At 56.6% G+C, this 25,347-nt stretch overlaps 11 protein-coding genes across 11 annotated transcripts; 3 read left to right on the top strand and 8 right to left on the bottom strand.

The window, feature by feature from the left end:
* Nucleotides 1–1,205: 1,205 nt before the first annotated feature.
* Nucleotides 1,206–2,436, bottom strand: MYCTH_2068912 (uncharacterized protein; the record flags this gene model as incomplete). The annotated part of the gene is made up of 4 exons (XM_003666372.1): nucleotides 1,206–1,414; nucleotides 1,493–1,740; nucleotides 1,800–2,125; nucleotides 2,209–2,436. 4 exons carry the CDS (start codon nucleotides 2,434–2,436, stop codon nucleotides 1,206–1,208), a joined length of 1,011 nt encoding a protein of 336 aa, XP_003666420.1.
* A 997-nt stretch (nucleotides 2,437–3,433) lies between these two features.
* On the top strand, nucleotides 3,434–5,064 carry MYCTH_98500 (uncharacterized protein; the record flags this gene model as incomplete). The annotated part of the gene is made up of 3 exons (XM_003666371.1): nucleotides 3,434–3,658; nucleotides 3,748–4,470; nucleotides 4,549–5,064. 3 exons carry the CDS (start codon nucleotides 3,434–3,436, stop codon nucleotides 5,062–5,064), a joined length of 1,464 nt encoding a protein of 487 aa, XP_003666419.1.
* A 345-nt stretch (nucleotides 5,065–5,409) lies between these two features.
* MYCTH_2311077 (uncharacterized protein) lies at nucleotides 5,410–7,565 on the bottom strand. The gene is made up of 4 exons (XM_003666370.1): nucleotides 6,928–7,565; nucleotides 6,464–6,854; nucleotides 5,947–6,386; nucleotides 5,410–5,817 (listed from the first exon to the last, which is right to left on the bottom strand). Exons 1-4 carry the CDS (start codon nucleotides 7,459–7,461, stop codon nucleotides 5,707–5,709), a joined length of 1,476 nt encoding a protein of 491 aa, XP_003666418.1. The 5' UTR covers nucleotides 7,462–7,565; the 3' UTR covers nucleotides 5,410–5,706.
* Nucleotides 7,566–7,763: 198 nt separating this feature from the next.
* MYCTH_2311076 (uncharacterized protein) lies at nucleotides 7,764–8,984 on the bottom strand. The gene has a single exon (XM_003666369.1). The coding sequence runs from the start codon at nucleotides 8,749–8,751 to the stop codon at nucleotides 7,969–7,971; it is 783 nt and encodes a 260-aa protein (XP_003666417.1). The 5' UTR covers nucleotides 8,752–8,984; the 3' UTR covers nucleotides 7,764–7,968.
* Nucleotides 8,985–10,041: 1,057 nt separating this feature from the next.
* MYCTH_2311075 (uncharacterized protein) lies at nucleotides 10,042–10,884 on the bottom strand. Its single transcript, XM_003666368.1, has one exon. The coding sequence runs from the start codon at nucleotides 10,768–10,770 to the stop codon at nucleotides 10,414–10,416; it is 357 nt and encodes a 118-aa protein (XP_003666416.1). The 5' UTR covers nucleotides 10,771–10,884; the 3' UTR covers nucleotides 10,042–10,413.
* Nucleotides 10,885–11,771: 887 nt separating this feature from the next.
* On the top strand, nucleotides 11,772–12,933 carry MYCTH_38939 (lactate/malate dehydrogenase; the record flags this gene model as incomplete). The annotated part of the gene is made up of 3 exons (XM_003666367.1): nucleotides 11,772–12,042; nucleotides 12,121–12,350; nucleotides 12,484–12,933. 3 exons carry the CDS (start codon nucleotides 11,772–11,774, stop codon nucleotides 12,931–12,933), a joined length of 951 nt encoding a protein of 316 aa, XP_003666415.1.
* A 355-nt stretch (nucleotides 12,934–13,288) lies between these two features.
* Nucleotides 13,289–16,414, bottom strand: MYCTH_2311072 (uncharacterized protein). The gene has a single exon (XM_003666366.1). It carries the CDS (start codon nucleotides 16,094–16,096, stop codon nucleotides 13,478–13,480), a length of 2,619 nt encoding a protein of 872 aa, XP_003666414.1. The 5' UTR covers nucleotides 16,097–16,414; the 3' UTR covers nucleotides 13,289–13,477.
* A 762-nt stretch (nucleotides 16,415–17,176) lies between these two features.
* On the top strand, nucleotides 17,177–17,874 carry MYCTH_61415 (uncharacterized protein). The gene is made up of 2 exons (XM_003666365.1): nucleotides 17,177–17,227; nucleotides 17,274–17,874. Exon 2 carries the CDS (start codon nucleotides 17,289–17,291, stop codon nucleotides 17,751–17,753), a length of 465 nt encoding a protein of 154 aa, XP_003666413.1. The 5' UTR covers nucleotides 17,177–17,227; nucleotides 17,274–17,288; the 3' UTR covers nucleotides 17,754–17,874.
* An 84-nt stretch (nucleotides 17,875–17,958) lies between these two features.
* On the bottom strand, nucleotides 17,959–18,776 carry MYCTH_2019397 (carbohydrate esterase family 12 protein; the record flags this gene model as incomplete). The annotated part of the gene is made up of 2 exons (XM_003666364.1): nucleotides 17,959–18,387; nucleotides 18,525–18,776. Coding segments are annotated over 2 exons (681 nt in total), but the record flags the coding sequence as incomplete, so codon positions are not given.
* Nucleotides 18,777–19,777: 1,001 nt separating this feature from the next.
* Nucleotides 19,778–22,177, bottom strand: MYCTH_2311070 (uncharacterized protein). The gene is made up of 2 exons (XM_003666363.1): nucleotides 21,807–22,177; nucleotides 19,778–21,672 (listed from the first exon to the last, which is right to left on the bottom strand). The coding sequence occupies exons 1-2, from the start codon at nucleotides 21,982–21,984 to the stop codon at nucleotides 19,922–19,924; spliced, it is 1,929 nt and encodes a 642-aa protein (XP_003666411.1). The 5' UTR covers nucleotides 21,985–22,177; the 3' UTR covers nucleotides 19,778–19,921.
* Nucleotides 22,178–23,400: 1,223 nt separating this feature from the next.
* On the bottom strand, nucleotides 23,401–24,623 carry MYCTH_2311067 (uncharacterized protein). Its single transcript, XM_003666362.1, has 3 exons — nucleotides 24,473–24,623; nucleotides 23,650–24,208; nucleotides 23,401–23,528 (listed from the first exon to the last, which is right to left on the bottom strand). The coding sequence occupies exons 1-3, from the start codon at nucleotides 24,473–24,475 to the stop codon at nucleotides 23,431–23,433; spliced, it is 660 nt and encodes a 219-aa protein (XP_003666410.1). The 5' UTR covers nucleotides 24,476–24,623; the 3' UTR covers nucleotides 23,401–23,430.
* Between the last annotated feature and the right edge of the window lie 724 nt (nucleotides 24,624–25,347).

Genomic DNA, 25,347 nt, shown 5'->3' with positions numbered 1-25,347 from the left:
GTGCATCTTACTACGGAAAAGCGGCTGAGGCCGGAGCCTAGGAACCGGCCACTTGCCCAAAACAAGAAGTTGTGCATAGGCTTAGATCGCCTAATCTACTCGAGCTAGGCAGGTAAGACCGGTGCTTAGTAGATACAGAAGAGGACCTCGATGAAACTCAATAATGGGGGACTTAACGCTGCTTGATCCAGCCACATCAGAGGTTCGTCGGCTCATGAGACCCACGACAAAGCCCGACGGAGGTTGTTGTCGTGAGGGGACAAGGTACCCGGGTATAAAAGGGTCATCGGTGGGCCTACTGTGAGTCCAGGGTCTTTCTCTATACTGGAATAACACGTTCATCACCCCTCGGCACCTCTGGCCCCTTTCCCCAGTTTACAACCAAGCCTCCTTCCATATAGCAACTCTTCGTTCGTGCCAACCCACGAAAAAATGGCAAAGCTGTTCATCTCGAACCCTCTCGGCCTTGCCTCCATCCGGGGGGCGATAGCGGCACCCAAGGTGTACCGATCGCTGGGCAGGTGTGGAGAAAAGGTTGTTGAAGCCGTCTGACAGTGTGACTAGGCAGTGTGACAGATTCTCCAAGATTGACAGAGGGGGCTACAGAGGTCCTTGCTGGTATGGGGCAACTATTCCGATACTTTGGGTACTATACTGACTGGGTCAATGTTGGTGGCTTCTGCCGGGTTCGTCATTGTTGTCGTTGCCGTGCCTACGTCCGGAGCGGTAAGAGCAGAAGTTCACGAACATGCAAAAGAAAGCGTTCTCATGGCACTCGTCGATCTTTCCAACGGGGTACCATTCCGGCATCGCAGAACCTAGGTAATGTTAATTACTCACGGGCCGAGCCTGTGACACTAAGAATCTGATCGCTGAAGCAATCCAAATTCACCGCCATAGAGATGTCGCAAAGACAATTGATTCTGCTCCGGTATCTATTCCGATGGGTTCTTCTCAGACATCATCGCTCCAGTAAGTACGACTCACCTTCCGCCCGTCCCGAGGCCGATCACCCTCGACGCTATTTGTCTCGACAGAGATCTCGGCCGTCTTGACGATATTTTGTTGGCTAGAATCCGAATGTGCATCATCCAATCTATTCCACGGAGGGCTCTCTTTTCGGCGAAGACTCGGAAGTCCTCCTTTCTGCAGCCCACCAAGTGATTCGAGCTGGGTGCCGCCCTGTAGGAGCAAAGGTGGTTGGTTCATTGAGTGCCGAGTCCAAATTGAGGTTCCGCAGGAAATATTGGAAATCCACTTACATTGCTTGTGGCGGGGCCGGATTTCGTGCCGGAACTACCGCGGGAGTTGTAGAAGAACTTCTTGAAGAATACGCCGAGCGGAGGCAAGGAGCAGGCAATGACGCCTAAGCCACCCTCAAACACGGTCCAAAGGATTGTATAACCCCAGTTATCTAGGTAGAAGATGATGAGTTAAAGCTAACTCAAGCAAACACGCCATTGGGGGTAGAGGGTATTCTTTTTTTTCTTACATAGAGACTCATTGGGGTACTTTTCGGTGTCATAAGCGTGATAGTAACCCAAGCGAACTAGGCCCGCAGCACTGCCAAACATGCCTAGGCTGAGAATGATTTGTATCGTTATCTTCCTTCGCTTTGGCATCTGCAGCTTCCGTAGCATGAAGAATGGCGTGATCGCACATGTCCAGTCCACCATGGCCAGGACGACAGAGCCTGCATAACTGATGATGATCCAGCCTTGTTTGATGCGACAATAACCGCTTGGAACTAACAGTTAGACATCAGACTGGGAGATCCAAGCGAACGCGGCAAAACATACAGTTTCTCGTTCCACAGCGCCGGAACGGGCGAGCAGCTGACAAACATGATGACCAGACATACGAGCGCGTTGGCGCCCAGCACGGCCATGTTGCCCCAGATGATGTAGGCATAGCGCTTGGTTGCCCTCAACCGGAGGATCATGATAGCCATGGCGAGCTTGGTCATAACCGACGAGGCGAAGTAGATCATCTCAAAGTAGAACATGTATTCTTTCACCCTGATCTGGTAGTAGGGGAGCATCCCGTCGGGTACTTGGCTGTCGTGGGCACCCAAACCCCATTGAGTGGCGAATGTAAGGAAGACGATGGACGGCCATAAGGGGAACTGCTCCGGTGTTTTTGTTAATCAATTAGCTGACAAATAACAAGCAATTGCAGAGGCAGAGAGTCAGAGAGAAGCAAACGTACCCATCCGACCACGGCGAAAATATCGTCCCAACCCCATGCTCGTTGTGATCCCGAGCGCTGGACTCTGACGTAGACGCGAAGGCCAACGATGATAGTGGCGAGAGCGTACAGAAGGTAGGATACTGCTTGGATAGCTCTCGTAAAACCCTCGACAGGTATTGGTGGGAGGCTGTGAGCAATTTCTGATATGCGCTCGCCTTCTTCGCTTCGACTTCTTAACGACTCCATGATGGAGGGGCAGCGGACCTGATCGTATATTTTAAACAAGGCGCAGAGAGGACCGCGGCTCGGCTCCTCAGGTGTCTGGGACGTGATGAAGGAGACCAGCCATAACCTGATGATGATCGTGGATTCACGCCCCAAAACCACATTGTGTCTTCCAAGCACTTTCCCCTGACCGAATGCTTGAGGGTTGTAATAGCAGCAGGGGGTTCGGTGCCAACCGGGTTAATTTGTTGGGCATCTTGTACACTAATTATCCCACCGAAACAAGCGGGATCCCCTTTACTACGCCCCTCCCTAATGAGACAAAGTCCCCCTGAAGATAAGGCCAAACTGCGACTGAGTGAGCAAACCGCAGGTACACTGGCTGGAGTGGCAGCTGCGGTTTCGGCAGCAGTAAGATGAGTAGGTGATTTCAGCGACGAGAGCAGCTCGAGCGCACGATCCGACCTTTCACGGGAAAACGATTCATGAAGCCTGTTCCTTCCACTTCGTTCAAAGCGTGCCTGACCGCGTTCAAGCAGTCATCGTGGCAAATGGTCTCGAGCTCTTGCATAACTATACTCGAGGAAAGCAAAGGGATAAAATGTGGAATGATTTGGAGAGTGGAAGGAGCCAGGGCACTTTGGTAGATCAGCACCGGAAAAAGCACACCGGCTGGCGGAATGACCTTCCGTTGGCATTATTGTTGGTTCAGCGTTGTTCCATCCTCCCACCCATGCCTAGAATACCAGGGGTGTAAGTGGTTGGTCCCGAGGGGCTTACCGCGTTCTGGTAGGGCCGTTACCAAAAACGGCGGGAAGCGAGCGAGAGCTGATTTCATACGACAAGAGTGATCGAATTTATTCTACTGTAATGGGTGACTTTTGGTGTGGGAACGGAGGAAACAATTAATTCATGGGAGAGCGGAGTGTCCCTGCCTGCATCATTGTGCGTTTCGTGCAACCAACGTTTCTTCCACAACAGGTGTGAGAGTGACAACACAACGTAACGCTGAACCGACATGTTCAATTTCTTGTTCGGGCCGCCTACAGCGCCGCAGCGCGTGCCAACCGATCATGTCGTTCCCGTAGGGTTCTTTGACGACACCATCATCTTCAGGACATTCGTCTTGTACACTCTTTTTGTGTTCGACGATGTTCTCGACGTCGAGAAGCTCCACAGCTCGTTAGAGCGCGTAGTCGCCCGCCCCGGCTGGAAGAAGTTTGGAGCCAGATTAAGAAGAAATGTAAGCTCTATTATTCATTAATCACTTGAGCCAAAACGTCCCGCCATCTACGGGTTACGGGATGATCTGACCCGGGTTGCTCCGGCCAGGACCGCGGAGAGCTGGAGCATCACATTCCGGCGGCCTTCTCTCAAAACCGCCCCGCCGTCGGATTCGACCACCAGGACCTGAGCGAGTTGGCCGTAGAAGACCACCCCGCCGGCTTGCGTATCCCGCGCCCGCCGCGCAATGGCCGCCCGGCGATTGTGGGAGACCCCGACGACCTATCCGAGCTCGTATACGGCCCCGAAGTCCCCAGGCGGCTCGACGACTATCTCTACTCGGACCGGCCTCAGCTCGGCCTTCGAGTTGTCTCCTTCAAGAACTCAACCGTCGTCGTCCTGCATTGGATCCATCTAGCCTGCGACGCCACGGCAAAACGGGCACTTCTCGAAGCCTGGATGCTAATGCTTCGAGGGAGGGAAGACGAGATCCCCGAGCCGCTTGCACCCGACAATTACGTCCTAGACAATATCGGCAACGACCCGGCCAAACCGCACGTCCTCGCCGATCGCCGCATGTCCATGTCCGCTCTGGTCTTGTGGGCGCTCCGGAATGCCAACTCGTTGCTCTTTCGTCCCAAAGAACATCGCATGGTCTGCGTGCCAGCTGCGTACCTCGCAAAGCTGAGAGAGAGCGCTCTGGCGGAGCTCAATGCCCAAGCGACTGCCGCGGGGCAGGAGGAAGAAGCATTCCTGAGCGAGGGAGATGTTCTATTGGCCTGGATGACGCGCCTAGCAGTGGCGAATATCTCTAAGGATTCCGAAACAACAGTAAGCGCACGTCCGAGACCGAAGGTTAATAATTAATTACATCAAAATGCTGATAAGACGTGCCGTGCCGTTGTGAAGATCGCCGTACAGCAGGTATATCAGTGGCGTCCCGTCTTGGAAGATCTCATTCCTGCAAATACGCCCTTCCTCAGCAACTGCCTCGGATTTCTCGTTACCTTGATGCCGGCAAAGGATGTCCTCCAGAAACCACTCGGCTACCTTGCCTCCCACATCCGCCGGTCGATCGTGGAGCAAGGTTCGCGAGAACAAATCGAGGCCTACGCATCGATCATCCGGCAAGACCCCAAAAATAGGGCGCCGCCCATGTTCGGCGAAAGCTCGATGCAGCTGCTGATGTTTTCTAATTGGCGCAAGGCAAACATGTACGGACTTGATCTGTCGGCGGCTGCCGTCAAGCCGAGGGATGCTCCCTTGATGCCGTCGTATGTCCAGAGCATGCAGGGCCCATACAACTTCACCGACGGCATTATCATTGTAGGCAGGGATGCCGAGGGAAACTATTGGCTGTCCGGATATAGGGTTAAGGGACTTTGGAACATGATGGAGGCAGAGATGGCGAGAGAGAACATCTAATTAGTAACCGAGTTCGAGAAGGCCAATAGCTATGATACCGGAGATTGGGTACTTGGACATGCTCACGGAGGTCGAGTTTCAGTCCGAGGGTAGCCCCATCTTGGTTATCGTAGTGATTACCCGGTGTCTCAGTCTCTCCTCAGGAACAAGAACGGGAACGATGTTCCATATACTTCCTCGCTACACCTCTTAGCTACCAAATGCAGTTAAATCACAGATGGTGCTCAATTTTACTAGGCACACAAGATCACAGGACGTTCCATGCTGATGCACAAGAGCTGCTTCTGATTCAAGAGGTCCTTTCTTGGCACTCTCAACAGTGAAGTAATGCCGAACGTAGTTGCAAGCTCGAATAAGCGTGTGGGAGGCGTTGAGAGTAGTGGCAAGGAAGGAACAGAAAGAGTGCCTTGTTAAACTATCTATAAAGGAGAGAAAGAGCGATATAAATAGACAAAGATGATCCGTGTGCTGATGAGCATGCAAAGTGGCGTGCATCGCTCGTGGCTAATTCCCCAGAAGCTTAGTCGCTTCTGACAAGTAAGGAACCCTCCCCCTTTCTGCCGCAAACGACCAAGCAACTAAAACTTCACCATCAGTCCATCGCAGGTAACTCGTGTTGAAACATCTTTTAGACATCCCGCTTTACGGGGACTGTACGGTTTTGTTGCCGGTTTCCTGGCTGCCACGGGAAGGAATCTCGGCAATGATGGCACAGCAAGAGTAGGTCGTCACGCCTGCAGGTTCATTTCCGTGCTATTAAACATTGCAAGAGTTTGAGCGTCAGACATGATTCATGACTCTTTCGCGGCAATGGACGACTCTATGGGCAGGTGGAAGGGGATGAGTTTTTTTTTTTTTTAAAAAAAAAAAAAAAAAACTTACGGCAACCCAGGAAATCTGTGGCTCCTTATGTCCGAAGTTATTGAGCCAGTGTACATCCTCGAAACGGATATAGCCCGGCTCCCGCGTTGGTTCTGGCTCTGATTCCGACTCCGAGTCGCTTCGCCAATAATACCTCCGACGGTTGCTGTACACCTTTCCGGTCCATTTGTCGTATTCCTCCTCGACGTTGTCGCGGGGGAAGCGCCACGTTGTCCATTCCAGCTTCAGGCCAACGACCGGAGCCGCGTCCTCGCCGGTTTCAGGATCGTAATAGCGGAGGTCCGTCACGACGGGACGGAAACTGACCTTCAGGCCGAGGGACCGGAAGATCTCGTACATGAGCATGTCGGCACCTTTCAGGTTGTCGGGGGCGAGGAAGTTGAGGTTCGTTTTGCTGGTGTGTGGATACACGTGGCTGCAGTTATATCCGAGATAGCCGCCTGGATCATTCTGGTCAGCAACCCCCCTTCCATCTCTTCGACGAGTTTGTCTGGTGACTCATGTAGGCATTTCTCACCATCACGCCAACCATCGTGTTCTTGCACCAGGGAGCGGATGGTCTTGTACAGCGGCAGATGCGTGGGGTCAAGCCAGGGGTAGTTGCCGCCCAGTTGGCCGTTGCCGCGGACGCAGAAGAGGTTGTAGGTGAGCGTGAGCCGGTGGCCGTGCGTCACCTCCAGAACCTCGTGCTCGCAGTCGCTGTAGAAGGCGGCCCAGCCGATGGACGGACCCTTGTCGTCACCTTCGGAGTTGCTCCAGTCAAACGTGACCGTCTTGCCCTTGTGTCTCACCTCCAGGGCACCGCCACGATGCTCGACGGGGAGGCAGACGACGAGGGAGCCGAACTGGGCGGGAGAGCGCGGCGTGTCGACGTGCGTCTTGAACTTGCCGGACGGTCCAGAATACAGCTGCGCGTTTCAACTGTCAGTAATTAGGCGGCGAGATGTGGATGCTGGAAGTGTGGGCGGGGAAGAAACTTGCATTCAGCTTGTACAACTCGGCCTTGACGCTTCTGGTCTGCTTCGAGTGGCGCAGGCTCGGCAAGAGGGTCTGGGCGATGGCGTCGATGATGCCGAGCTCATAGGGGTTGAAGGTGGAAGAGAAGCGGGTCGGATCGAGCTTGGTAGCCTTGCGGTAGGACTCGTCGTAAACATGCTCGCCGCCGAGGCCGAAAGTAGCGGGCACCGTGTCCTTGATGAGCCGGTCCAGATTCTTCTCGGTGTTAGGCTCGAGCGGAAACGTGAGCTTGGTCTCGGACGACAAGACCGACTCATCGTTGGGGTCCCATCGGAGGTCAATGGGGAGGCATTCCGTGGCCCGGAGCTTGTCGCCATCGACATCTTCGGCCGTGTCGAGCGGGCTGGACACGATAGGGATAGTGCCGCCGCAGGCGAAAGTGAAGGCCACCGTCTCCTTTGCGACCGACTCGCGAAGTTCCCGAAATAGAGGACTTTCGGAGATCTTGGACTGAGAAGCTGTCGGCATTGTCGACTCGCCCGAAGATGTATTGGACATTGCTTTGTCGCTCGCGGGAGATGGTTAATTAATTAGAGGTAGCCAAACGATAGCTGTGTCAAAAGTTGATGAATGAGGATTCTAGCGAACGGCGAACCGGTCTGAAGATAAAGTCTGGGAACGATGCCTTTAAGTATCCAACAGCGCAAGCAAGCCATTTTGCTGGGGGATAACTGGAAATGGCAAGTGTGTCAGGCAGCAGCAGGCATCCGAGGTCTCGGTTGCTTCTACATCACTCAATTGGGAAAATGATGTTGCAAGTCCGCATTGCACAGACGATGGGTGCCTGACACAGAAGAAAAGTTGACATTTGCTCCACTCCCGTGAAATTTCGGGGTACCTTGGCACCTTCATTGTTTCTCCCAAGGCACCTGCTCTGGTTTGTTGGTTCTAACAATCCCTCTATTATTGCGCTCCGCTGCCACGGTACCTGTGCCTAGCCTAATCACATCTCACCTAACATTGCCATCTCCTCGTGTGACTGTACACACTTCTAGGAGGATCTCTTCATGCCCTCGCCAGCACGCCTGGGAATATGAATAGGAGGCAGATACCTCTCCAGAAGCCTGAGGAGGCAGTCCGAGACCAGGTTTCCACCTCAATGCTGCCAATTCGGTTAATAAACGAGCCCATCGACCGACAGAACCAAAAACTGAAACTCCTACGGGACTCGCACCGAATAGCTGTCGAACTCAGTCGAGAGAGGATGACGTCGCAGAGCTGGAAACAGAGGACAGGACGTGGGCGAGCAACGGGGCCGGCGACAGCGACGAGAGCAACGACGACGTCGGTGGCCGCCAACTCGGCAGAGAAGCTCGTAGTGCCCGGATCTGTGGAGAGGGCGGCGGCGGTGGCTGAAGGCTCCGTTGTTGCACCAAGCTCGTGCCCGGTCTCGGTCGCCGTGACCACCGTGACCGTCACCGTCACCATGACCACCGCGGCATCCCAGTCAGCATGCGAGAAAGAGGAGGTCGAGGAGGACGACGTCGGCGTCGTAGTCGTCGTCGTCGTCGGCGTCCAGGGGCCCGGGCGCTCAAAGACGACGTAGCCGGGCTCCCAGATGTTCAGCTTGGAGCCGCCGTGGCTGCCGGAAGAGCCCGCGATGCCCTTGCCCTTGCCCTTGGGCTTACCCCAGCGGCGGAGGAGCTGGGCAAAGATGCGGGTGCGAGGGGGGGCCGGACGAAGGGAAGGAGCAGGATTATCGTTTCCAGGAGCGATGGGGGCGGCGGCAACGAGGGAAGCAAGCGCCGCGAGGCCGGCGAGCACGGGGGACAGGACACTGGCGCGCATTTTCTTTTTTAGTTTGTTCGTTTTGAGCTTTGGAAAGGCTTGGATGCTGAGGGATCAGTCAGTGGTTGTGAGATAGATCGGGTGGTTGTGTTGACGAGGTTTGTGAAGTGTGCAGAGACGGGGGGGGATCCCAAGGGCGGTGGGAAGGGTCAAGCTTTTAATATTAAAGCAAAGTATAATTAAGTTCTTGGTAAACTCTCGAGTCCCAAGCCTTTCGCAGGCCTGCTGCGCACCTTACGCATATGACCCCTTTCCACGATGCAGGGTTCGGAAAGGCCGTTTCACATGTCTCTGTAGGGCTCGGAGGAGAAATCTGCAAGCGGTTGAGCAAGCATTCGCCACATCATCTTCCAGCCGGTGCCAGAAAACTTCTTCATCGCTCGAGCCCTAGTCATATCTCCATGGCCACACTACAGTGGCTTCGACATGCTATCATCCTTAATAGAGACATTCAGCGCTTGGACAATAGAATTAGTAGGAGCTTAACGTCTGGCCTAATTACATGGTGAAACAACAGGCTCGTGAGAAAGACGGCCAGGTTCAATGAGATGGCTCATTCCCCCTTTTCGATGGCTTTATATCATCAGGCTGGGAAGCACCAGCCGAACTGGTTCCAGGGGAGAGTTGCCAACTCGATTTTGTCTGATGACCCGGATCCAGCTTGCGAGGCAACTGTAGCCATGACCTCTTCCCTGACAAAGAACCAGCGAAAACACCTACGAAGGTGGTCCAAGAGTTTTCATAAAGTCGAGCCAGCGCCGTTGACCTTATAATTATATTGCTTTGTTTCGTCCTATTAATAGGCCACGAAGTGCCGGTGCGTGAAAATCCAGGTATGGGTCTTAATTAGTGGTCTCACTTCAGTCGCTGCCTCATCTCGACACGCTCTTCCTCGGTCGTCTCCGGATTCTCGAGCTCTTCTTGAATCGCTTCTTCCTCCATATCTAACAAGGCTCCCATGGCGACATCTGCCGTGACGCCGTTGTTCACGGGCGGCTCTGGCAATGTGTGTGGTCTGACCCGCAGCAAGTCGTCAAGATGGGCAAGTATCCCGCTCGATACTTTTGTAGCACCATCGTGATGACAAAAGCCCTTCTGAATGATTGGGGTGAGGCAATTAGCCATGTACTTAGATAATTACTAGGGATGACATTAGGCAACCCAAAAGCACCCCCTGGGAATCAACGCTCCAGAGTCTCGTCGAGACCCCGACATGCACAGCTCAAATTGCACGGGCTTCATACTAGTAGAAAGCTCATGTAATAGAACAAAGAGCAAAAGAATAAAATTATCTACCATGCTATTGAAACCCTAACTGAAGAGAATTGGGATATTATCCACACAGTTGATATTAATATAAGTAATTACATATCGTCTGATGTCACCCTCGCGGGGAGCGGCGGGCTGACGTACCTCTCCCACATACGGACTGAGCATTGTGAAGTAATTACCCAAACGGTTCAAGAATCCTCGATACTCGAATTTGCGCCTCCGAGAAGGAGAAGGATGCAATTAAGGAAGATTGGTGCGGTGGAAAGCGAGACATGCCAGAGCAGGAGTTCAGTATTCCCCCCCTGATTCTGCCGTGTGACGACGTGCCTAGGTATGTTTGTGATGAATATTTAGCGGTCATAGATACCTAGGTACCTACCTCAGCTTACCTTACCAAGTATCACTTTGTTGGTCGCCATGCCGCGTGTTGGGGGCGCCCTGGCCGCGACGATGGTCATGATGGTGGCGATCATGATGCAGCCCGCCCTCGCTCCGACCTCGCCTCTCGCGCTGTCGCCCTCTTTCCTCCTCCTCCTCCTCCTCCTCCCCCCTATCCTCCTCTTCCTTCTCTCTCTCCTCCCCCTTCTCCGCCTCCTCCTCCTCTTCCTCGTCCTCGTCGTCGTCGTCGTTGTTGTCGCTGTCGTCGACGATGCGCGAGATGAGGCTCCTCCGGTGCTCCTCGTGCCACGCGCACAGCGGCCTGCCGCCGAACATCAGGTCGTCATCTTCGACGGCTATAGCGATCATTCTGAGCGGACAAGCCATGTCCATATTATCTGATCATCGTCTACCGGAGTCGAATCCGTGGTCTAATTAAATGAAGGTTTGAGAGGAGAGGCAGGTTGTTGTATGCGTTGTTGTATGCGAGAGTGTCGCGTGGCTGTTTTTGCTCTGGGTTTCCGGTTCCGATTGGGTACGCGACGTTCATGCATAATAATCGGGGGAGCTGAAGAATGTTGGTGATTGATGGGTTGAGATGGTCAAGCAGGCGATCGGGAACGTTGGGTGCAAATTAATCAAGCCAGGAGTCCGCAAGTGCCGTAAATAATAATTAACTCATGAACTTCGATTGTTTCATTGCCCTCCCCCCCCCCCCCCCCCCAGGTCTCTTCAGTTCTAGAACGGACGGGCAAGGAACGATCTTGATCTTGTCTACCATCGGGTGAACATCAGGTGAGGATTTCTGTCTCGTCTTACGAAAGGCATGGCTGGGGTGCCTATAACTCTGGCCGAGGTGGTCTTGGTTCGAGGTCGGATTGCGTCAGGTAACTGTAAGCATCAGGTTCAGTTATGTGGATTACGGACGTACACGCAATACGAACAGAAGCCGGATCTCAGAAAGCACCGCTGAGGTGTGGAGAACGATTTTGGATAGGGGCCTCGCTGTCATGGTGAGATCAGTCGGTCATTCGACTGGTCGAGATCGGGAGGGGCAGCGGATGACTCGGACTGATTCAGCAATCCAGGACAGGCAACCAGCTATGTAAGCTAGCACCTACCTCACCTTTCCCAAGGTCCTGCTTTGCGATAACATACCTTTTTGATTCGTTAACCACACGTAAAACCCACCGCAGCATCTATATTTATCCCTGTTTCTTTTGAAAAGTAGAAGGGAAAATTGACGAGTACTGCGTATAATTAATTAGGCCAAGAAACAAAAACGACTTGTCGGAAACAAAGAGACCCTTGAAGCAGGATATTGATAACACCTTTAATTTTCAAGACGCCTAATTAAAAAGCCATCATCCATGAGCGGAAACGAGAAGCCGACGTCGCGGATCGCGATCGTGGGGGTGGGCCAGGTGGGCGCGGCGGCGGCGTACGCGCTGATCCTCGAGTCGGTCGCGGGCGAGCTGCTGCTGGTGGACATCAAAGCAGACTGGCGAGACGGGCAGGTACGCGATCTGGCCGACGTGGCGTACGGCATCGGCAGCGGCACGCGCGTGCGGGCGGCGACGCACCGCGAGGCGGGCCAGTGCGACATTGTGGTCATCACCGCCGGCTCCAAGTGGTCCATCGGTCAGTTTCTGATTAATTATTAATTTTCTCATCTCAGGGGATGCAAAAAGGGGCTCACGCATGAGAATAATTAATTAGGCGAGACGAACGTCCAGCACATGCACCGCAACGTGTCGGTCATGCGCAGCGTGATGCGGGACATGACGCCGTTCCGGTCCGACGCTATCGTGATCGTGGTGTCAAACCCGGTCGACCTGCTCACCTCCATCGCGCAGGAGCTCTCGGGGCTCCCGAGGTTCCAAGTGTTTGGCTCGGGCACCTTTCTGGACTCGGTGCGGCTCCGGGGTCTAGTGGCCGACAAGGCCGGGGTGAGTAATTACTCCTCAATTTTTTTTTGCCCCTTCCTTTTCGGTCCTAAAGCAGTCCTTCTTTCACGATTACTTTATTAGTCATTACCTTCGAGGTAAAAGCATCATCCGACTGACAATCTTGTTTTCCAAGGTCTCGGCCGATGCCATCCACCTGTCCGTGGTGGGCTTGCACGGCGACTCGCAGGTGGTGACGTGGTCGACGGCGACGGTCAACGGGGTGCCGCTGGACAGGTTCGTGGCTCCAGTCGTGTCGGGCGTGGAACTCATGCACGCGGACCTCGAGGACGAGTGCAAGTTCCGTTCCGAGCACATCATCCGGGCCAAGGGGGGCACACCTTTTGGCATCGGCTCGGTCGTGGCCAGCCTCTGCTCGACCGTCCTCCGGGACAAGGGCGACGTGCGGCCGGTCAGCTACTACCAGCCCGACTATGGCTGCTGCTTCAGCCTGCCCGTGGTTCTGGGGAGGAAGGGCATCATGCGGACGATCGCGATGCCGCTGGACGAGCGTGAGAAGGCCACGGTGTCCCGGTCGGCCCAGAGGCTCAAGGAGACGATTGAGCGATTGCACAAGAGCCAGTGAGAGTGCAGTACGGATACATAGGTACAGTATGTACATACATGTTATGTACGGACCGTGCTAGTAAGGTTGGTACTTACTTGTAGGTCTCGTTAGCTTGTCAAAAAAAAAAAAAAAAAAAAAAAAAAAAAAAAAAAAAGGGGGGGGGGGCGGGGGGGGGGGGGAGGTTGAAGTCAGGGGTGTCAGGGGTTAACAACAGATGGGCAACACAATGGACTGAGTATTGGCAAAACGAGTTAATTATTGGAAATTAATCATAACTAATTAATCAATTGAACTGCTCGTTGAATAGTGAGCCAAAAAAAAAAAAAAACCGAAATTCAACCCAGAATATTCGTCATTCATGTACTCTACATGGACTTGATGACGCCCTTCTGTGTACTAATAATAATTACCGTACCTCTGCACCTAATAATAAAAAACAATCTCGTATCGTAGGTGCATACATACAAGCCACCATCTTTATTGAAATACCCCCGTGATTAATTACCTGATTTCAGACGTAAATAATAATAATAATCAAAGAAAAAAGAAAAGAAAAAAATGGCTATCTGTTCACGTCACGCGCCAGGGCGGCCTCGCTCGCGGCGACGTGCTGCTTGACGGCGAGGAAGCTGTCGGGGCTGACGGAGATGGAGTCGATGCCGGCCTCGACGAGGAAGCGGGCAAAGGCCGGGTGGTCGCTCGGGGCCTGGCCGCAGATGCCGACGGGGCGGCCGGCGCGGTGGGCGGCGTCGACGGCGCGGGCGATCATCCAGCGGACGGCCGGGTCGCGCTCGTCGAAGAGGCCGGCGAGGTCGGCCGAGTCGCGGTCGACGCCGAGGGTCAGCTGGGTCAGGTCGTTGGAGCCGACGGAGAAGGCGTCGAAGCGGGCGGCGAAGTCGGCCGCCAGGATCACGTTGGAGGGGATCTCGCACATCACGTACACCCGCAGCCCGTTCTCGCCCCGGACCAGCCCGTTCTCGGCCATGACGGCCAGCACCCGGTCGGCTTCGTCCGGGGTGCGGCAGAAGGGGATCATGACGGCGGCGTTGGCGAAGCCGATCCGCTCGCGCAGCCGCTTGACGGCGCGGCACTCGAGCGCGAACCCTTCGCGGTACCGGGGCGAGTAGTAGCGCGACGCGCCCCGGAAGCCCAGCATCGGGTTCTCCTCGGCCGGCTCGAACTCGGCCCCGCCGACCAGGCCGGCGTACTCGTTGGTCTTGAAGTCGCTCATGCGGATGACGGCCGGCCGGGGCCACACGACGGCGCAGAGGGCGGCCAGTCCGTGAGCCAGCCGGTCGACAAAGTAGTCGGGCTTGGTCTTGCCGCCGGTCCCGGTCCCGGTCCCGGTTCCGGTTCCGGTTCCGGTTCCGGTTCCGGTTCCCGGGCGATCATCATCCCCCCCCTTCTGGCCGTCGTAGCCGGCGGTCAGACGGGCGATCTCCTCGCGGGCGGCCGCGTCCCGGAGCCGGTCGAAGCGGACGAGGGCCATGGGGTGGACGCGGATGGCGTTGGCGATGACGAACTCCATGCGGGCGAGCCCGATGCCGTCGGCGGGGAGGCGCCACCAGCGGTAGGCGGCGGCCGGGTTGGCCAGGTTGAGCATGACGCGGGTGCGGGCGGGCGGCAGGGCGGCCAGGTCGACGGTGCGGGCCGAGATGTCGGCCAGGCCGGCGTAGACGAAGCCCTCGTCGCCCTCGGCGCACGAGACGGTCACGTCCTGGCCCGTGTGCAGCAGGTAGGTGGCGTTTCCCGTGCCGACGACGGCGGGCAGGCCCAGCTCGCGGCTGACGATGGCCGCGTGCGACGTGCGGCCGCCGTGGTCCGTCACGATGGCGGCCGCCCGCTTCATGACGGGCACCCAGTCCGGGTCCGTGGCTCCCGTCACCAGCACCGACCCGTCCTCGAACCGGTCCATGTCCCGGGCGTGCTCGATCAGACACACCCGCCCGGCCACCGCCGCCCCGCCGATCGAGAGGCCCCGGCACAGCACCGCGCCCTTGTTGCCCACCGAGTAGGTCCGGAGCACGGCCGCCTCCCCCCGGGCCCGCGCCCGCGAGTGCACCGTCTCGGGCCGGGCCTGCACCACGAACAGGGGGCCGCCGGGGCCGTCCTTGGCCCATTCCATGTCCATCGGGCATCCGTAGTGCCGTTCGATGGTGCAGGCCCAGCGCGCCAGCTGCAGGATCTCGTCGTCGCTCAGCACCAGCGCATCCCGTTCCGCCTTGGACGTCGGCACGTTGCGTGTCCGTCTTGCGTCTTCTTCTTCGACTTCTTCTTTTGCTTCTTTCCTTCCCCTTCCCCTTCCCCTTCCTTTCCCTTCCTCTTCTTCTTCACTGCTGCCGCCGCCGCTATGGCAGATCATCTTGACCGCCTTGTCGCCGCGCTTCTTGTCGATGATGGGCACGAGGCCCGGGTCGTCCAGGAGCGGCTTGAAGACCTGGTACTCGTCCGGGTTGACGGTCCCCTGGACGACGTTTTCGCCCAGCCCCCAGGCGGCGTTGATGAGGACCAGCTTGTCGAAGCCGCTCTCGGTGTCGAGCGAGAACATGACGCCGGCGCCGGCCCCGTCGGACCGCACCATGCGCTGCACCCCGACCGAGAGCGCGATGCCCGACTGGTCGAACCCGCGCGCCCGCCGGTAGCTGATGGCCCGGTCGGTGAAGAGCGAGGCGTAGCACCGCCGGCACGCCCTCAGCACCGCCTCCTCCCCCGTCACGTTCAGGTACGACTCGAGCTGGCCGGCGAAGCTCGCGTCCGGCAGGTCCTCGGCCGTCGCGCTCGACCGCACCGCCACTGACACCCCTTGCCCTTGTTCAGACCCGGACCCGGACCCGGACCTGGCCGAGAGGTCCCGGTAGGCAGCCCGGACGGCCGCCTCGGCCTCGACCGGCCACCTCCCGCCGAGGAAGAGAGCGCGCACCGCCCGGCCCGTCTCGGCCAGGCTCGCCTCGCCGCGCTCCCACGCGGCCAGGAGCCGGCCCATCTGGTCCCGGATCCCGTTGGCGTCGACGAAGAGCCAGTACGCCCGCGACGTCGTCGCGAACCCGGGCGGCACGGCGATCCCCTCGGCCGTCAGCGCCCCGATCATCTCGCCCAGCGACGAGTTCTTTCCCCCCACCAGCGCCACGTCCCGGCGCGTCAGCTGCGCCAGGTCTCGGACCAGCTCTCCCTCGGTACCCATGATTCTTCGGTTTTTCCCTTCGTTTTTCTTGCTGCCTTTTCTGTATTAATCTGTGCTCTGTGCTCTCTGCAACTATGACGATTCAAGTTGATTATTAGCTATATACATAAGTTTTGCGGTGCAAGCTCCAAGAGATATTAATATGATTTTATATGGTCCACAAGTGTCGACCACCTGAAACCAACCATCATAAGGTAGACCGACGTCAGAGCATCATCAAGACATCTTCGTTTATCCGTCAGAGCCAGGGAAGAAGAAAAAAAGGAGGCTCGCCATCTCTCACTCGGCGAGGGGGAGCAGGATCCGAAAACCGTCAGCGTCAGCGTGACGCATTCGGCTGCCCAGCCGAGCCCGGAACTGGCCGATTGAATTCGCTCAAAATCGAACGACTAATTCATTCTTCATGGTGTGGCGTGTCTTTAATTAGGTCAGGCCACATGTGCCCTTCGAGCTCAGGAAGGTACCTGAACGGCCTTTGCATCCTCTCCGCATTCTGGATTAGAGAGCAGTAACGCCATTTTCGGCGCACTACTAATAATAATTACATATAAGTACGTGTCTGTGGGGAACTAAAAGCGGACCGCCGGTCAGGAGACTATTATTTATTATTGGGGCCCAAGCGAAGAGAGAGGAAGGCCCGGGTGCCTCGTGCACGCCGTTCTTGATTGAACGAATAGGGTAAGAGCAATGAAGGGAGACAAAAATGCAGGAAGAAAGAATGAATGAATGAATGAATGAGGGAGAAGAAGGGAAAAAAAGAAGGATTGAAAGGAAAGACAACAAGGATAAGAGAGGGGAAAAGATCCTACCAAGGTAAGGTACTCTCTTTGATTCTCTGCACCCTTCAGCGTGCTTGGCACAAGGAAATCCGTACGCAGCGATAAGCTCTCTAATTAAGCAAAGACTCGTAGAAATGACTCCCGAGAGAGAGAGATAGAGAGAGAGGAGGGTTAGGGTTGGCCACAAAAGTCCAACCCCAGGCATGCCAAGCCCAGGCTGCTGACAACGTGCAAAGTGTTCTATTGCAAATTGATCTCCACCCGCACATCTAGGTTTTTCCCCGCCCAACCTTGATGCCAGAGCCTACAAATCTCCCAAATACAGTAGCTGTGATAATTCTGGAGCGTTTTGGTAAGTTGTCTTTCCAAGGTTAATAGACCTACTCTAACTAGCTTAGTACCCAGAGCCTACTATGCCCAGAGAGTCCGAAGTGCCCGCAATGCCCGAAATGCCTGCAGTCACCGAAGTGCCCCCTGGGAAGGGCAAATGTACCACTGTTGTCCAACGGACACAGGCGTTGACCCTCCATAGTATGGGAGTCAAAACGTCTGAAATCGAAGCTAAAACTGGGGTCAAAAAAGAGGCACTGAAGTCTCTTCTTCGCAGGGCCAAGGCACGGGGATATATACCAGGTGGCCCTATCAAGGAGGAACATGTCGCCAATGCACCAAAGTCTGGGAGGCCGAAGGTTATAACCGAGTCTGTTACCCAAGTCATCGAACAGCTTGTAACCAAAAACAGTACCAGAAGACAGTACTCCTGTCAGCAGATTGCTGATACGGTTGCTGATCAGCTTGGTGGAACACGGCCAAGCCGGGAGACTATTCGGCGATCTATTCGGCGATGGCGTTACATGCATGTGCATAAAAGTATCTGATTTCGGATTTCGTTTACACATACATCCAGTAATTAGTTGTCGAGGAGTTCTACTTTGGGCATAAGGATACAAAGACTACTGCGGGCGTAGATATATTAATTAATAGATGCTCCTGAATTCTAGCTGTATTCGGACATCATAATATGCCATTATGTACATGTACATACATATGCACATAACTGCCAACCTACCGGTAGCCTCAGACATACTCTCCCCGGGCGATCTTGTCCGACATTTCCGGGTCCGGGGTGACGTATTCGGCGAGCTCCCGCTTCCAGCCGACGACGAGGTCGGCGACGATGCGGGCAAAGACGGCCTCGCCGTGGGGGTTGAGGTGGGTGCGGTCGCCGTCGGCGAGGTTGTAGCGGTCGGCGGCCTGCTGGCCGATGGCCTGGACGTACGCGCGCGAGGCGGCGTTGAGGTCGAGCAGGGCGACGCCCGCGGCGGCGGCCGCCGCCTTCCGGGCCGCCTCGGACACGTCGGCCAGGCTGTCGTCGAGCACGCCGTTGTTGGTGAAGGTGCGCCGCGTCAGCGACGTCAGGATCACCGGCGTGCCCCCTGCCCGCTCGACGTCCCGCGCCATGTTCTCGAGGTTGGTCTGAAACTGCGAGATGCTGATGCCCGAGGTGGATTTCTAATTAGGGTGGGTGTGGTGGTGGGTTTCCGGTATTTACGTGAGCATGACGGATCCCGCACGCGTCTGGCAACAACCCCTAGGGTGGAAGACGGGGAGGGACGGCGGGATTGGGTTGAGTAGGTAATTAATCATACCTGATCGTTGTGGCCGAACTGGATCGTCACGTAGCAGTCGTATCCGCCGGCCTTGTTGCTCTCGACCAGGTCGAGGACGCTTGCCCAGTCGCCGCCGGCGACGAACGACGCCGTCGTGGCGCCGCTGTGGCCCTTGTTCTGGCCGATGGCTCCGTTCCGCAGGAGAGCAACGAAGCCGTCGCCCCAGCCGCCATTGACGGCCGTCGTCGAGTCGCCCGCGAGGAAGAAGGCAGCCGGCTTGGCCTGCCGAGCGGCCGGAGTCGGGGCGGCGGCCGCCGACACGGCAAGCAAGGCCGAAGCGAGGCCGGTGGCGAGCGGGATCTTCATGGTGTTGGTTGTGGTTGTGGTTGCTGTTGTTGTTATTGTTGTTGTTGTCTCCTTCGTGACGTCAGGGGCTGAGCAAGACGGGGGTGTGTTGTTAGTAATTAATTATGGGTGTGAGCCGGGCGGTGTCAGATAATAGCTGCAGTGTATGACACAAACGTCCAACACCTCGGAGGACAGTGAAGCGGGAGTGGTAACATGGTCCCGGTAGCCAAGGCACGGTACGTTGTCTTAATATGTCGGCAGAGAGACACGCGGTCTCGAATCCGGTTCGGGCTCGCTCAAGGCAGTCGAACTGTAGTAATACACACAAGACCTAGTTAAGGATATGGCGGTTGGTCGGGCTAGTCTAAACCGAGCATCCCTCGGCCGATGTCTACTCTGTAAGCTGTAAGAGAAGGTCACATTGTTTTGTTGCGGAGAAAAACATTCCGCTAAAGGAGCATCTCTGGCTATCCGCGGGGGGCGGGGGGGGGGAGGGGGTGGAAACGGCCTCTTTGCCACTTCCCCGGCCCAAGAGCACGTCTCATCCAGAGTCAGCGAATTTGTACAAAAAAAAAAAAATCGACGCCATGTAGATTGTCTGCCCCGCAGACGGACTGTATACGGATTGGTGGAGAGCTATAACCCCAGGGATTCCGGGTGAAACCCCTGACCCGGCCGAGGTAAAAGGAAATGCAACGCGGGGTGGGGGCCCGACAAGGAGCTCGGTGTGTTTCTGACCGGAGAGGCAAGCAGAAGCGTAGTAACTATAATCAGCAGCTCGATTGACGTTATGGGTGGAGTTTGCAGCGCAGCGTCTCCCTCTTCTGGGAATGTAAGACGAAGAGAGTTGGATATTGATAAACGGACTGACTCTCTGGCGCGAGCTGCAGCAGTAAGCACAAGGCAAAAGAAGAAGAGGAGGAAGAAGAAGAAGAAGAATGAGTGAAGGAGACAATGTAACAAGACGTGTATCCATGTGTAATTACATTTGAAACCTACATGTTTCGAGATTTTCATTTCTTTCATTCCGAGACAAAGGTGCCCAAGGTAAATAACTACATGCATCCCCACGTCCTCTCTCGCCTTAATTACAGCTTGGAATCCCGCTTCTTCTTCTCGTACAGCTTCACCTCGACCCCCTTGGTCTCGGGTCCGCCGTTCTTCAGCACCCGCCTCAGGATCTTGCCGCTCGGGCTCTTGGGAATTTGGTCGACAAAGACGATGCCGCCGACAAGCCACTTGTACTTTGCTGTCCGCTTCTCGACTAGCACCTTGAGCTCGCCAGCCAGCTTCTCCAGGTCGGCACGCGACATGTTCTCGCGGCCGGCGCGGGGCACCACGAAGGCGCGCGGCCACTCGGTCGCCTCGCTCTCGTCGTAGACGCCGATGACGCCGGCGTCGGCGACGGCCCCGCTGCTGCACAGCACCGCCTCGAGCTCGGCCGGCGCCACCTGGTACGCGCGCACCTTGATAAGCTCCTTGAGCCGGTCCGTGATGCGCAGCCGGCCGTGGGGACCGAGCGCGCCCACGTCGCCTGTCCGGAACCACCCGTCGGCCGTCAGGGCGTCCTCCGTCGCCGACATGTCCGGCTTGGCCGTCCCGCCGGAGGAGGAGAAGACGCCGACGGGCAGGTACGCCGACAGCAGCCCGGGCGCCCGCACCAGCACCTCCCCCTCCACGTCCACCGGGGCGGCGGCCGTCTTCTCGCCCGGCCGCCTCGCGTACGCACCCTCGCCGCTGCCAGCAATGAGCACCTCGACCCCCCAGTGGGGCCGCCCCGTGTCGCCGGCCTGCTCGCGCATCTCGCGCTCGCCGACGCCCCGCTGCAGCGCGGTGCTGCACGTCTCGCTCAGGCCGTAGCCCAGCCGGACGCGGAAGCCGCACCGCCGGTAGACCTCCTCGACGACCTCGTGCCCGAGCGGGGCGCCGCCCGTGACGCCGGCGACGACGGTGCGGAAGCCGCCGCCGCGGGCGTAGGGCTCGACGATGGCCGCCTTGGCCAGCATGACGGCGACGGGCGGCGCCATGTGCAGGTACGTGACGCCGCGGTCGCGGATGGCGCGCAGCACCGTCTCGAGGTGGAAGCTCGGCATCGTGTACACCGTGGCACCCGCGGCGACGGCCAGTAAGAAGACGTTGCACAGCCCAAAGACGTGATAGAAGGGCACGTAGCCGAGCCAGACCTGCCGCTGCGGCCGGGCGCCGTAGTAGTCGGCGTCGTGCCAGAGCGAGGCCAGAGAGAAGTTGAGGGCGTGGTGCGAGAGCAGCACGCCCTTGGAGCGGCCTGATGTGCCCGAGGACCAGAGGATCACGGCGGTGCGGGCCGGGGCGCTGGAGGCTGGGAAGGTTGGGGAATAGAAATAGACCGAAGGGGGTTTCGGGGAGGGGAGGGCGCGCCAGTCGGAGGGCGGCGGCGGCGCTGGTCGTGCTTCGGGGTAGGTGTCAGCGGCGGTGTCGACGGTGAAGATGGGAACGGTGGAGAAGAAGGAGGCTTCGGCCTGTTTGGAGAGGGCCTCTTTCATGGCAGCGAGGCAGGCGGTGGCGGTGATGATGGCGCGCGGGCGGGCGTTCTGCAGGATCCATGCGATCTCAGCGGCGGTCAGGGCGGGCGAGACGAGGGTGGCCGTCATGCCCGACGCGAGGGTGCCGAACAGGATCGGAGCGAAAGGCAGGCAGTTGGGCAACTGGATCAGCACGACGGGGGCAATCTCGGGGCCCGCGGGGCATGACGGCGTCGGCGGCAGCTTGACGATATCGTTCGGGTCGAGGCCCAGGCGCCGCAGCCCGGCGGCCACGGCGAGCGCATCCTGCGAGATCTGGCCGAAGGTGAGCGCGCGGTCTGTTTTTTTTATGTTTCTCCGTATGGTTGGACAGCGTCAGTATCTCGATTCAATTGTGTTGCATAATTTTTTTTTTTTTTGGTTCAGACAATCAATGCACCAATGCACCCTGCATTTTGCACCCTGCACGTACCCGACTTGTTGTCGACAAAGATGGGCCGCTGCTCTTCGATCGGCGGCAGCGCGTGTTCGCGGGGCACAAAATCGCTGGCTCTCTGAAAGGGTTGGCTAAAGGCGAATGAGAAGGCGTCGGTGACGGGCATGTTGCCCGCTGGCGACCCCACATAGGACTTTCCCACTGCGGGGGCCATTGTGGGCAGCGACGGAAAGCGCTATGGAAGTGGTTTGGAAATTCTTGCTGTCCTTTGTAGAACCCACTGATAGTTATGCGGAATGGATTTCTCAACAGAACTCAGACTGCCCTCAGTTCGAAGATCGCCAGACAATTGGAGATGACAACGCAGCAACCGAACAACACTCTGCAAGCGGTGTAGCGTCCAGGGCGCCCACTCGGAATTTTAACAATCAATTATCGGGCCAACCGAAGCTGCTTTAACCGCTCGGTTGCCATTGCCCGAACGCCGGCTCGCTCGCTCGGGAAATGCAGAGTTGACCCTGTGCCATCAGCTTCATCCCCCGGCTATGCCCCGCTTGGCATGCTCGACAGGGGACGGCAGTTGATCCGCCGTCAAGATGGGGGCCACGGAGCCTGGGCGAGGCGTGGGCGGTGGGGACCAAACCCGTCACCCCACGGGGTTTCAAGGTTTGTTGAAGGTCTGCGAGTTTCGGTGGGTTCCGGATTCCACACTCCGTACAGAGAAAGGATTCCGTAGATAACCTCGGACCAGCCCCGGTGGTTGCCTATAATCAGGCTAAAGTTGTGGCATGCGGGCTCTTCTTGCCTTTCCCACCGCAAGACTTCGCACCCGCGCAAATTTGGAACTTCAAGCCACGGACACAAGCGACAATTCAAGGTTTACGTATTTATTAATATCCATCCTTTTGGGGACCTTTGAAACTTTTCTCTTCTACCTTTTCCTTTGTGTTTTGAATTGTTCGGGATTAATATGTTACATCCAGGATTTGTCACTCGGCTCGGTTCGAATCTTTTTTTAGACTCGAGTCTTGCAATGTAGCAGGTCTCATGATTGATTCTGGTCGAATTGGAGACCAGACCAAGGGCATGACCCAAAGCATGTTGCCAAGTGCCAAGAGTGGCTCTTGGGTAAGAGTTTAAAGTCGAGTTACTCTGAGCCCATAATCATGTCTCATTCAATGGCGAGATCGTCCTCGCGTATGCCATGGAGCGGTCTGTTTCACGGACGTACGAATAGCATAACATATAATTAATTAAGCAGTTAACTCGGCATCTTGCTGGTATCAGGCTGCCTACTCCATACCGAATGTATATGTCCATATTACGTCCCACGGCACGTCCTCTGTGCGACGTAACCGCCGAAACCGTGGGATTGACCTCCATTGTCCTAACCGGATGGCTTCAAGCAACCATGTGCAGAAATACAACGATGTCACCAGAAAGTTCAACTGCTTTCAAGTTCCCGAGACAAAGGCCCCAAATATCTATCATGTGCCGAGAGTACTGTCTTAAACGAACGCCAAAGAATTCAGAGAGCCGCCTCATGCCGTGCCAATGCTGCAACTTTAAGTCGAACCTACCACCTCCCGCTCTAGGATAGCTCAATAATGAGTTTCCCTGAACAGGAAAAAAAAAACTAAAAAAGGACGACATGCGCCTATCAGCTCACCCCAGCCCGCCACTGCTCAATCCTAGCAATGGTCGTCTGTGGCAGCCCCAAAGCCGCCGCGTCGTCATCGTCGAGCCGGATGATTTCATCTGTTAATTAACCATAATTAGGACCGCCGTCAGTCTCAGCAAGCATCTCTCTCCCGCTCGACCGTCCGAGGAAAAACTGGTATCAATGTTAGGTAGTTATTATTGGGCCACGGCAACTCACCAGTTCCTTCGCGCAGCCGATCCCTCAAGTTCTCGACAAGCACCATCTCGCACCCCAGCACCTCTCTGACTTTACCCGCCACCTCGACGAGCTCCCCAGTCTCCACCCACCACCCTTCCTCGACATCGCCCCCGAGGCCCACGTACACGCTCCTGACCAGCCCTTCCAGTTCCCGCGCGGACCCCTCCAGCCAGGCCTGCACCGCGTCCAGATGTCGGAGCTCCTCCTCGCGTGGCTCCTGCTCCTGCTCCTCCTCCCGCTCGCGCTCGCGGGCGCCCCGCATGCTGTCGGCGGCCATGACCATGAGGGCGCTGGCGTGGTCGGCGGCTAGGCGCATGAGATGGTGCGCGCGGGCGCGGACGGCAGGGGTGTGGAGGGGCGGGCAGTCCTGGAGCAGGGCGAGGACGGCGAGGAGCCGGTCGGCGCGGGCGGCGACGGCGGCCAGGCGGCCCGTCACGGCCGCGTCGCGCGAGGCGTGCAGGGCGCGCGCCTGCAGGATGCTCGACAGGCTCACCTGTGCCTGGGATAGGATCGCCGGGAGGGGGTCGGTGGGGGACACCTAATTATTTGGGACGTTTACCGTGTCAGTTTGATAGGGTTGGCTGGGTCCGGCGCTTTTTGTTTTGGAGGAAGGAGGAGAGAAGAAGATGAAGAAGGGGATGATGACTTAGGAAGAAGGAGGAGGAAAGGCCAGGTGGGAAAAAAACAATTTTGGATGGAGGAGACGGGAAACGGAAACGGAGCAGAACAAGATAATTATCGGGCGAGGTGAAGTCCCCCATCCGATAGCAAAGGGAGAAAGAGAGAGAGCGTGGTCACTCACCATTGCCTCAGCCGGTGTTAGTTAATCACTTTGTTGTCAAAGCTGCCGACGATGTCTCTAACAACGAGCTGGTACCTGCTGGTGAGGCTTGGTCGTGGGGGGATGATGGGGACGCGAAGCTTGGCAGCGGGATGAATTTAGTGTCTTGGGAGCTCTCGACCCGAGAGAGAAACGTGTATCCGCGCTACGGCGAGGGAGCTACCAACAAGACGGGAAGCACAAGGAGGCTCAGACGGATTGTGATACCACCAGGATGCCTATTCTTGCGGCGTCGTATTGCTGTCTGGGCCACGCCGTTTCTCAAAAGGCCGAATACGCATGTACGTCCACACATTGGTAGTTATAATCCTCACTTGACAGAAGGCAACCTAATACGTCCCGAAGTGCGTCCATAGCTGTTGCGGACGTCCCCGAAAGTAGTACCTACCTTACCCAGCCAGGTTGGTGTAAGAGGGATGCTGATCTGTTGATTCAGGGGGGTTCCTCGCAAACCTATAATTAGCCCTCCGTGGTGATGCGATTAGTAGTCCACAGATCTAGATCGTCGCCGAGGTAGATCTAGACTAATTGACCGCATTCAAATGGGCCACGCACTGCGATACAGTCTTTCTTTTTTTTCAATCTCCCCGCCACTCCCTAGTGTCGACGTTCGGCATCCAATCAGGGGCCCCAGCTGCTAGCTATTGCCCTCCTCGAGTTGCAGTCAACTCCCAAAACCAAAATTAGACGGCTTGGTCGCGTAGGTAAGCATTGTCACGGATTATGGGATTGTCGTCCCGGCGTCGTCTCGGATACCTGCCATGCCGCTTGCTGCAGAGGAAGCATGCCTTGGCTCTGACGTGGCGAGCTGTCGCCCTCTCCACCTGCCTACCATC

Source organism: Thermothelomyces thermophilus, chromosome 6, assembly GCF_000226095.1.
Source record: "Thermothelomyces thermophilus ATCC 42464 chromosome 6, complete sequence".
In the NCBI taxonomy this organism is placed as follows: Eukaryota; Fungi; Ascomycota; class Sordariomycetes; order Sordariales; family Chaetomiaceae; genus Thermothelomyces; species Thermothelomyces thermophilus.
This window is presented reverse-complemented; position numbering and strand designations above follow the sequence as displayed.